This window comes from Cynoglossus semilaevis, chromosome 5, assembly GCF_000523025.1.
Source record: "Cynoglossus semilaevis isolate Cse_v1.0 chromosome 5, Cse_v1.0, whole genome shotgun sequence".
NCBI classification, from domain to species: Eukaryota; Metazoa; Chordata; class Actinopteri; order Pleuronectiformes; family Cynoglossidae; genus Cynoglossus; species Cynoglossus semilaevis.
Window position 1 is genome coordinate 10,489,811 of NC_024311.1, and position 11,524 is coordinate 10,501,334.

General features: G+C 41.9%; 1 protein-coding gene across 1 annotated transcript in view; it reads left to right on the forward strand.

The window, feature by feature from the left end:
* The window catches only part of LOC103379030 (CD81 protein), a 17,747-nt gene extending 8,853 nt beyond the window's left edge, over nucleotides 1-8,894 (forward strand). The window contains exons 3-8 of the mRNA XM_008310442.3: nucleotides 3,898-3,995; nucleotides 4,130-4,204; nucleotides 4,697-4,819; nucleotides 5,315-5,416; nucleotides 5,659-5,742; nucleotides 6,168-8,894. Coding sequence (XP_008308664.1) covers nucleotides 3,898-3,995; nucleotides 4,130-4,204; nucleotides 4,697-4,819; nucleotides 5,315-5,416; nucleotides 5,659-5,742; nucleotides 6,168-6,230 — 545 coding nt within the window. The 3' untranslated portion in view covers nucleotides 6,231-8,894. The remainder of the gene's footprint in view (nucleotides 1-3,897; nucleotides 3,996-4,129; nucleotides 4,205-4,696; nucleotides 4,820-5,314; nucleotides 5,417-5,658; nucleotides 5,743-6,167) is intronic.
* Nucleotides 8,895-11,524: the final 2,630 nt, after the last annotated feature.

Here is an 11,524-nt window from a genome sequence, read left to right on the forward strand (position 1 = left end):
GGGGGTGGTGGGGGGTGGATCCTTGTGGTCTCTGACAGACAGAAATGCAAAGATGTTTGTGTGTGTCTGTCTTTGTGGGTGTGCACAGCTGGGTTTTACTGGGGGACTTTCAAACGGCCTCCGTTACTGCATCGGGTCTATGAAACAAAGTCTTTCTCTTGTTCCTAAAAGAGTAGAAAACCCAAATCAGTACCGGAAAAAATTCCTCAGCAGCCGCCCATCCCCCTCCCATTTCCCCTCCTATTACTCCCTTTTTTTCACAGGCCACACCCCTCCCTCCCTCCTCCAGAGTTTTCCTCTCCCTGCCTCTGTGCGTCCTTCCCTCTCCCGCTCCTCCATTTCGTCCACATCTGGTCGTGGTTAGTGTTCCATTCCCTGTCTCACTTCTCCCTTCTTCCTCCAGCCTTTTTTCTCCCCCTCTGTTCTCTCTCTCTCCTCTCCCTCCTTTTTTCCTACGCCGCTGCTTCAGGAACTTTTCAGTATCATGTTCTCCAACCTGATTTCTCCCGTTTATTGCTATAAACAACAGAAAAAAAGTGTCAGGACTTTCTGACCAGAACTGTCTTTGATACCGATGTTTAAAGTTTGACTAACATTCAGTGACTGTTATCTGTGATGTTTGATGTGTGAAGGTCTGCAGCTGTGAACTGATCTGATAGACATGAGTTGATGATTAAAACTGACAGAGGAATCGGTTCCTGACTCAGATCAGACAGAAGTACATGGTGTAACTCCATGTAGTTGTGGGACATCATACAACTGTCTGCTAATCTGGGCCAATCAGATCAGCATCACCCGTTGGTGAATCTCTCCCCCTGAAAGAACTTAATTTACTATGAACAGTCCTCTACGCGAGGTTAGAATCCTCAAACCTGGGGGGGAGTGGACAGGGGAGGGGCAAACCTGTGACATGATCTAACCCTGTAACTTGACTCTCGACCGATGCTTTTATTGTTTTAGTAAAAACTGTAGCTCATATTACTTGCCTTTGTAAACCATAAAAACATTTGATCTTTGATAGCGCCACCTATACCCACAGTAGCCGTTATTCCCTCAAACAGTGCATTATTATGTGGGATTATTTTGGCCACAGAAGAAAGTGACCAGGTTTCGTCGTACCAGGATTTACCAATATTGGTAGCAGCAGGAAGTGACTCAGAGGAAGTCTTGATACAATAAACAATTGTCGGTAATGAACCTCATTTGGCCTAAACATGTGTAGGTTCATTGTTACATTATCTTCATCTGTTTGATGGAAGCTCCACCTGTGTTGAGAGCCTTCATGACAACTGACTAATGAGATCACTATCCACATCCTGTCAGGGATCACAGGGGGCGCTGGAGTCATTCTCAGGTCACCTTTCTTTACAGTTTTTGCACATTTGATTTCTAATATATCTAAACCACCTCATCAATAAAAAAAAATTACCACCCAAAAATATCTAGTGTCAAGTGTGTTAAAAAAGGTTTCTCTAAAAAAATAGAACAAATCTGGCAAGATAAGACTTTATTCATCCCACACCGGGGGGGTTCAGTTGTTACAGCAGCAGGAAAGTGAAAGTGAAAGTCAATTATTTGTGATAGTGACACAGCACACCACTGCACACACAACGAAATGTGACCTTTGCTTTTAACCCATCACCAAAGTAAACAGGTGGCAGCTTTAAGCACCCAGGCAGTGGTGTGGGGGGACCACATGCTCAGACCACCTCAGTGGTAACTTGGCAGCTTGTGGACTGGAATCAAAAGATTGACACATGGTAATCACATTAACAGCAGGTTAGACACAGTATTTACAAGTGACTATTTCACTAAAGTATTTCCATTTCTAGCGAGGAATAAAGTGAATAAAATTATAGCTCGTAGACGAGAAGAAAACAAAATAAAAAATAAAAACAATTCGCACTGTAGCTATGTAAGGATCCAGACAAGGACAAGGATTTGACAATGATCCAGACCAGACTTTGGTCTAAATGAAGTGGTTACAGCCAGGAGGAAAAAAACAAATTTTCCGAAAGGATCAATAATGAAAAAGTGCTTGAGTGGCCAAAGTAACTGAATTACTCAGTTTTCATTGTGGGCAGGTCTTAATCAGTTCTCCCCGACTGAGCCAAGATAAAATGTGATTTAAATAACTACTGCTTTGTGCTGTCATTAGAATTTCATAGTTTAGTCTGTGGACTTTGGTGTGAGTGACTGTTTCCCTTCTAGAAAGAACAGTTCTACAGAGACCAGTGGCTGGAATCACTGTGTTCGACAGCAGGACTATTAATGACATCAGTTTGGGCTGATGATAAAAAAAAGCTTGAACACAGGAGTAGGTTTGTGCAATAGCGCCTCCTTAGAATGGACATAGTGGCTGCAGGAGCTCTGATAGATAGTTCATGATGGACAAGAGGATAAATTTAATTAAATGGAATTATTGAGAGCATAATGTTGAATGAATAAAATGTACAGAGAGCTGGGCGGTGGTGAAGAGGCAGAGATTTCCAAACAGCATTAGCTGAGACTGGAGGAGCACTTGCCGTCTTGGTCCGCCGCCAACATGTCAATTTATAAATTAGTCTGAGTGTGTGTTGTGTGGCTCTGACTGAGTGTCTCTGTGGTGAGGAACTAGATGGGGGGGGGGGGGGGGGGGAGGGACTGGACCAGTTAGTGGTCTGGAATCAGATTATGTCTGGGCAGAGTAGCAGCAGAGATGACGCAGAGATAAAAGGGAGGGGGGAGGGAGAGAGGTTACTGTCATGATTCTTCTTCTTTGTTGCAGTCTTTGGGTACTTTCTAATCCATCGGTACTGTCATAACACCACAAGGTACCGCAGCTTTGGTACGTTTTGGACTCTGTGTCCAACGTTTGGATGTTTAAATTCTTGAGATGAAAGAAAAACAAACACTTAAAACCAGAATGGGACAATGTTGATGTTATAAAACCAGTCCAACCTTATCTAGGAGATGAGGTGTGACTGCCCTGGAGTGGGGGCAGGAGCCCTCTGGAGGTGGGACTTGGAGTTGCAGTGAAGATGGAGAAACACCTGTCATAAAGTTAGATTTGGTTATCATCAGGAATCAGAGTTTACTGTGTCCGGCCCCTCCTTGTCCGCAGCCCAGTTTTTGTAGATGTGCTGCAGCTGAACTGTCTGGGTGTCGGTGGTCTCTTGGTGTAAACCCAGACCTCTTGGACAATGATGACATCACAGATCCAGCAGCTCTCAGTGGAACCAGCTGCCTGTTGTCCTCAGTCCCAGGGCTGATAAATAAATATATACATGTTTTCCTGTGTGTCAGGGACGGCATCTTGAACAAATCAATTTACAGAAATGTAGCCACAATCCTATAAAGAAACTCAAACTTGTTAAAGTACAACTTGAGTACTTCAGAGTACTTGTACATCGATGTGTGAGCTGCCATGCTCTGTTGTTTTTTTCCGTCCCTGTGGTTTCCATTCATTTTGGTCACATGATGAGAGTGCAGCTGAGTGTTTACACTGGGCTAATGTTCCTCTAAGCACTAGCACTGACACCGACACTCAGCAGTGTATTTACAGGCAGATAAAAGGCTCAGAAATGTGAGATATTAGTGTTCACATTCATGGCCACACCCCTCATAAGAAGAGGAATGTAAACACCAAAAGTTGGACAACGGCTTCTAAGTTATAATATTGGATGCTTTTTTTTTTACCAGGACAGCTTTTAAGATGAAGCTGTTTTTTAGTAGAATATGCACAACACCAATCTATCCACAGGAGGCAGCAGAGAGCAAGCTGCTCCCTAAGAGCTGAAGTCACTCTTTTCCCTTCAGCATGGAGAGAGTAAAAATTACAAACTCCAGTGTTTTCATCACACAGGTGTTGAACATTCATTTATTTATAACCACCCGTGTCCCGTCCTATCTTTTCAGGCGTCCACATCCTTATCGCCGTCGGCGCAGTCATGATGGTCGTTGGTTTCCTCGGCTGTTACGGTGCCATCCAGGAGTCCCAGTGTCTGCTGGGAACTGTGAGTCACACTCACAAACCGCTCCGTTATATACACACAACAGTAGACAGTGGGACAGTTTTCTTTAGCTCGGATCACCACTTGCTGGTCATCTGTAGTCTGGTTAAATTATTATTTATCAATTTTACCCACAGTTCTTTGCCTGCCTGGTGATCCTGTTCGCTGCTGAGGTTGCTGCTGGAATCTGGGGCTACATGAACAAAGACAAGGTAACAATAAAAAAACAAAACAAGACGAGACGAGTAGTCTCAAAAAAAAAAAAGAAAAGGCATGTTTTCTAGAAGTATTTTCTTGTTTGTTTGTGGGGGTGTGTGTTAATGAAACCTGTGTAAAACAAGGCTTTAAAACTTCTGCTGACCAACCGTGACCCCTGACTTCTGGTAATTGATGCATTAGAATCCAGCAGGCTTCTGTGGTAGACATGGTCTGAGGACTACATCAGGGAATCAGCGTCTCCTATCACAACCCCCTCACTCCCTCCTGTCGTCTGAGACCACCAGATAAATAAAAACAGTTTGTTTCTAAAATCTGTTCCTGATGCTGACATTTACGCCGTCCTGTGAATGCAGAACACAGTAGTGTAGCTGTTGAATTTGAACATGGCTACAGACCCAGCTGACCATGCTGTGCACCCCCTCTGCTGTTGCAGTCAGCCCAGTTACCTGTGTGACTATGAAATCACAGGAACTGTTTTTGTTCAGGTGTCAACCGAGATGATCAACTTCTACGACTCTGTTTACGACAAAGGAATCACCCAGAGCGTGACCACTGACAAGGGCAAGGAGCAGGCCGCTGCCACGGTGCTCAAGGTCTTCCATGAGACGGTACTGATTTTTTTTTTTTTTAAGTACAGGACAACTGTGTCTCTTAACATTGTCTTACAGTGTGTGTTACATGACAGAAATGTTGTTGATGTCCTGTAGTTTTTCTTTCATAGTTTTTTCATCTTTTTTTCATATTTGTTAAAATCCAGTTTTATTCCCAGCACTGTCTAAACTTTTCTCCCTCCTTCTGTCATGTAATGCTATATGATATTGAACCTCAGCCAAAATCTGCTGAAATTACATTATGTGGCTGCAGCTGTTTAGTTCCTCGTTTCACACTGCCCTCTTGTGGCAAGAGCAGAAGCATACAGAACCTTTTTAATTGGATGTCTGGATGCATGGACTGGTTAACAGCCAAATTCTACTGAACAAAGGCACATAAGCAGTACTGAGTACTGTTTGTTCACACCTGTTTAGGTCTTCAACTAGCAGCCTTGTAATCAAACAAAATGCTTGTCTGACACTGAACCCCTGATTTTGTTGTTGTTGTCTCAGCTGAGCTGCTGTGGCAAAGGTGTGGGCACGTCCATCGTGACCCGCATCACAGACAGCATGGGCATCACCGAGCTCTGCCCCAATAAAGACCTGCTACAAGTGGTGAGTGTGTTTGTTACTGAACAGAACTGAACTTTGTCAAACAGAAACCAGAGCTGTCAACTAAATCAAATATTTAATCATATTAGTTATGATTAATCACAAGGTGGCTGGGATTACTGACCAGTAAAAGTTGGTTTTGTTAAAGTTCTGAGATTATTCATATTATTGTTTATTATTATTATGGCCATGTTATTTAGTGATGATTGAGTGCTAACACCTGATTGAGTGTTTTGATTCTGCAGAGCTGCCACCAGAGGATCCAAGAGCTGTTCTCAGATAAGATTTATCTGATCGGTATCGCCGCCCTGGTGGTTGCAGTTATTATGGTGAGACAACAAAACATACATTTAAATTATAAGATACATTTCATTAGATTAAAGCAGGACCATCACAGTTTAATTACTTGACACACACATGCATCAAAAACTCAGCCAGAAGATTCGACATCACTGAACAGCAGAACAATGTTACATTTTAATTTTAAATATATCCTCTCATCATTTCTATTTAGATCGATGCCCAAAAAGGTTGTGTGCTTTTGTTGATTGTTGTGAGAATTATATCTTTGGTAACAATCAATGAGTCTGGTGGGAGTCAGAAGGAGAACAGATGCAGTCCTTCTGTTGAACAAAATTAAAAAATAATGTATAAGTACAAGATATGAAGTAGGTCAATTAAACAGCAGTGGAGGGAAAATTTCTAAAATGAAGTATTGATGAGCTCTTGTGCTCATTTGCGCCCCCTCTGTCAGATCTTTGAGATGATCTTCAGCATGGTGTTGTGCTGTGGGATCCGGAACAGCCCTGTGTACTAAAAACCACAGAGAAACAGAAGGAAGGACGGGTGCCAGCAGATGGGCTAATGAAGGAAGGAGGACATCTCCGTCTTGTCTCCAACTCTGTCTTTTCTTTTCTCAACATCACTTCCTGACATATTTACTGCTTGCTGGATTTAATCAGCTCCTGAAGAAGTCCAAACCACAAAGTCTTCTTTGGAGCCTTTTCATCAAAGTCTGAAGATGATCAAAATAGAAATATATATTTTTTGTTAGTCACAGTTGCTGTGGAGCATTTTTGACCCGTGTTCTTCTGTCAGTTCCACACCGGTCTGGTGCTGGGATCCTGAGCAGAGGTTCCTAAAGTTTACAGTGCAGCTCCCTGCTGGAACCTGACAGGTACTTCAGGTTTTTTTTTTTTTAAACTGTCAGTCTGAAGTACTGAGCTGAATGATTACTCTGTGAGCGCCCCCTACTGCTACAACTCACCTGAAACATGGCCTGGCTTTCATTGGCTTTGGGGCGACACCAGGAATGTGTTCACTGTTTTATGACAGAAAATTCTTTTGCCATCTGAAAGATACTTTTTCCGCACCAAAGTCCATAGAGAAAATGAGCGATTTTAGCTTGTGATCCAGAGGTTCAATTCAGCCTCTGCCTCAGTCTGTTTAACATGGTGTTGTAATTTCAGTGTTCAGGAACCTGCTGTCGGATTAACCTCCTGAACACTCGAGGCAGCAGTGAGCAGCAGATTTTTTTTACTATCAACTAAAAATGCTAATTTTCTCTCTGGACTTTGGTGCAGGAGAGTTAGTCATCAGAAACTTAAATTTTTTTTTAGTCACATTTCTGTCTGAGAGTGTGATAAAACACTAAATCTAAGTTTTGCCAAAAGGGGGCGCTCTCACAGCAGGTCACACTTAATGTTTGCTGTTTTACTTTTGGTCGTTTTCTGTTTTCAATTCATCACAGTGAACGCTACAATTTTTTAGTTTTCTTTTTTTGTTCTTAAAAAAACACATTTATAAAAGTTAAAAAACTAACCTTGCATTTACTGCCCCCTTCTGTTCACACTGGAACTATTCTCTCCTAACTATCAGGTGATTATTTGTGATGTTATGCGTGCATCACGTGCTATATCAGCTGACAGGAAGTGGCTTTAGGTCACCAGGAATTTGGAGCTGTGCCATTTTAAACTTAGTAAATTTCTGCTCCCAGGATTCATCGTCCGTTTACTGCCCACAAACATGCTCTTTAGCCTCCATTATCCATGCCCTCTTTTTGTTTTACTGTTATGTATGAATGAAACTGTATATAAATATATATATATAAAAATATTAACAGTGCTTTATGACTGCATGAGCATGGACATTAATAGACTAAGCTCCGCCCCCTTTCCTGTTATAACTCCTGGTTTATCTAACCTAAACTGCAGTGTTGGAGAAAACAGATAAAAGCCAGTGTTCATTCTGTGACAACAGGGTGAAGAAAACAAACACGCTTGTCGTCGTCCACATGAGGTCTCGAGTCCCTGCTGGCTGAATCGGGAACATCGGCTTAAAACGTTCCAATTAAAAGTTTAGACTCATATTAGACTTACATTACTTTTTAAATGCCTGGTGGCTTGAAGATCTAACACATGGGGGCAGTCTTTCAATGCTGACTGTGTTTTGTACAATATTTGTAGTAATGAAGTCCAGGACTTGTGGACTAATGACCCATGACTTGGACTACAGTGTGAAAACTTACAGATTTAACCCAGTGACTTGGACTTGAGACCCTGAGGACTTGACTTGCACTTCCTCCTCTAGTACTGGGACTCTTACCTAGACCAATGGGATTTGGCTTGATTTGATTCAAAGTATTTTTGATGACTTGGGCCTGAACATGAAATCCTGCAACTTTGACTCAGAACCCTTAAGCGCTTGTACTTCCTGTTCCGTGACTCTGAGCTTAACCCAGAGAACTCAGTTTGGATCAGCTGAAACTCTTTTCTGACTTGGACCTGGTTCCTGAGAACTGGACTGTGACACTCGACCTACCGTTCCCTCGACCATAACAAAACATATATCCCAGTTTTATAAATCAGTGATGTAGAAAATTAGCAGCGTTGTTAATATTTGTTTTTTTTTCCAGCAGCGTTCAGTCAGTTTAGATGGTTTCCACCAGTGGGCGCTGTTGCCTTCATTTTTTTCTACTACGTTGGCTGTAAAACTTGTTCATGCAGAGCTTCTGTTTGTTCACGCAGCGTTTGTTAGCCCGTGCTAAATAACCTTTGTCGTAAACTGAGAAACAGTTAAATGTGTGGTAACATTTACGGCTTTGACGTATCGTACTAATGAAAGTAATGTTGGCTGTAAAAAAAAGTCGATATTTGCCTTGTTTTTTGCTCTTTTCTCTTTGTATCGTTGTATCTTTGTCTGGTACGAGTCTTTAGCTGAGAAGGTGGCGCTGCAGGTGATGGCAGTGACCCCAGACAAACTCCACCGTCGCCCACAAATCATTTAATTGTTGAGAAAAGTCGCAGCTGTCGGACGAAATTTCATTTAGCGTCGACGCAGTGTTTTTGCTCCAATTTGGCCCCATTTGCTGCCTTACAAAGTGGCTCAGTGCTGCCACCTGCAGCTCCGATTCTCTGCTCCTCTAGACATTGGTTTGCCCAAGTATAAAAGGGATTAAATGTCTTTTACAAATAAAACCCAACCTCAGTGTCTTGTCTTTTTTATTAGGTTAATGTTCGAAGTATCAGCAAAGCTACAATTTTTTATCACTCACTATTCTGACTTCCTGCTCCAACACGTCCCTTAATCTTTTTATTATTTAAAAAAGGCATTTTTACTGTGGTTAAAGTGGGGTGTGAGGAGCTAGTGAAACTACTACTACTTTCAACCACTAGAGGGTACCAGAGGAAAAGGAAGGGCAGCTGTGGTTTAGTTGAGTTTATCTGAGATTCAAGTGAAGATTTATTCGTAAAGACTTCGTAAGACTTCTTAGTTGATTTCATATCAATCTAAAATTGAAATCCTGTCAGATTATTTTCTGTTCTTGTTCATCTCTGTTGTTTGTCGGACCCTCGGACCTCTGCCCCAAGATTGTTTTTAAAGGTAACTTCAAATTTCATGATATCTATATAGATCCTGTCAGATCTTCTCAGATTTAATTAAATGTTGGAACACTGTAGTGACATTTTATTTTTATAATTGCTTATGTTTCCTCTTAGATCTTCACCAACGTTGGACGATCTGTGGACTTTCTTCTTTTGGACGCAGTTTTTTCCTCTCTGATCTTCTCAGATCTTATATTCTGAGATCTCTGATTTCAGATATTCCAGTCTACATTCAGATCCTTGTTTATCTCGGTCAGTTCTGTTGAGAACCTGTTCAGTATTCTAAAGCTGTGGTGTTTTTGAGGAGATGGTGGTAAACACCATGGCCTCGTAGTGTCACCAGGCAACCGTTGGTCACCACAGACTTGTGCACGCCACTGCTTTGTCCGTCATCGTGAACAGAATCATGACTCAGCACTTTCCATTCCAGCCTCTGAGCCCCGGTTCATTGCTTTGTCTGAGTTTTACAGCCTCTTTACGAGACTCTCACAAATCTCCCTGCTCACTGCTTGTTTTAAATGGCTGCTCTGTGTTTGGGAGGTAGGGCCCAGGGTCACATGACCCTCCCCACGCCCCCCACCTTGCTTTTATATAACAGACTGTAAGCTGCTTCTTTATCTCTGCACATGATTTTCTGGATGCCAGTTTGTGATTGATGTTTGGCAGGGTTAGTACTGGACTTGTGTGAACTCCAACACACACACACACACACACACACACAGTGTCTGGATAATAACCAGACTCTGCTTGGAAACGCCAGACCTGAGGCTTTGAAGGTAGACCTCAGGACAGGAGTTTGAATCCTGGAACTTTTGATGTGTAAAAAAATGAGGCAGGCTCTAAAAAGAAAAAAAGTTTTACTGGAAATTCTCCCCAGAACTGTTTCTATCTGGTCCCTGCTGATGGAACCAAGAGTCTGCATGTCTGTGTAAGTCCTCAGTCACTGATCCAAATCAGTGACATCGAGGTGTCAAGAGTCTGTTTGTGCGTGTGTGTGTGTCTGTGTCTGTGTGTGTGTGTGTGTGTGTGTGAGTGAGAGGCATCTTCAGTTTTAATTGACTGCTGGAAAATTCTTGCATTTTTGCTCCTCAGTGTCTGAATGCCTGAATAGAACGTTGTTAGATTCCATGAGTCCTGGTGAGAAGGTGGGTTATGTGGACCTGACATGTGGACTGCATGACATGTGGACCACCACTGACTCATCAAACACTGAAGGTTTCTACCAGTGGATCAGGTGAAGTACAGTTCAGTCGGAGGGTTAGCGTTGTGTTTTTATTTATTAATTTTTAATTAAAACTCTCTCCTGTGTGTGAGCTGCTCTTTATCTTAAAACAACACAATGTTTTATTACTATGGCAACAACACACAAAAAAAATCCTTCCAGTATTAAACAGAGGAATACAAAAAACACACACACAGTCTGTATGTACAGGATAGCAGGATAAGATAAGGCAAAGCAGTCGCATCACATCCTTCAAAAATGTCTGTCTTGTTTGAAAGTCTGTTGAGATTTAGTGTGATGACACAAACCCACCACTCGAGGCAGCAGTGGATCAGTAGCTCGTGATCCCCAAACAAGAATCAAAAGTTTCCTCCTGTTTTATTTTTTTTAACTGCCCACTGAATGTGTTTTCAAATCTGTTTGTCTGTTGTTCAGTAACCTTGTGATGTTCTTACTACAGGGGGCGCTCACAGCACACTTAGCTCACATGTGACCACACAACCAAATAACATGCTTTTTAAACATCCAAACGTCAGGTTGGAGGTGTAATTTCACAGTCACTATACAAAATAATCTGTAATTAAACCAAACAAAAAGGAAAATGAGAAAGTTTAAAACACGAGTTTGAGAAACATTTTTTACTTTGTTTATTTCTTACCTTTAAATAAAAAAGAAAGACAAAACTAAAGCTCTGACTGAAATATACTTTTCACTCTTCAGTCTCTGCACACATTCCTATGTGTATGAAGTCAAGAGTGTTCAGTGTGTATGTGTGTATGTGTACATGCACCCACACCCACACTGACACTCATCAGATTGGTCATGTGACCTGTTTCAGACAAATCACTATTTTCCGTTCAAAGTTTCTCCTCCCTGAACATTATTGCCACATTCCAGAGTTTCCCCCCTCCTCTTCTTCTGTTTTTCTAACACACAGCAGAGATTCACAAACTGAGACAATGGTACAAAGACAAACAGACACAAAGCAGATCTAATATTGTGTCT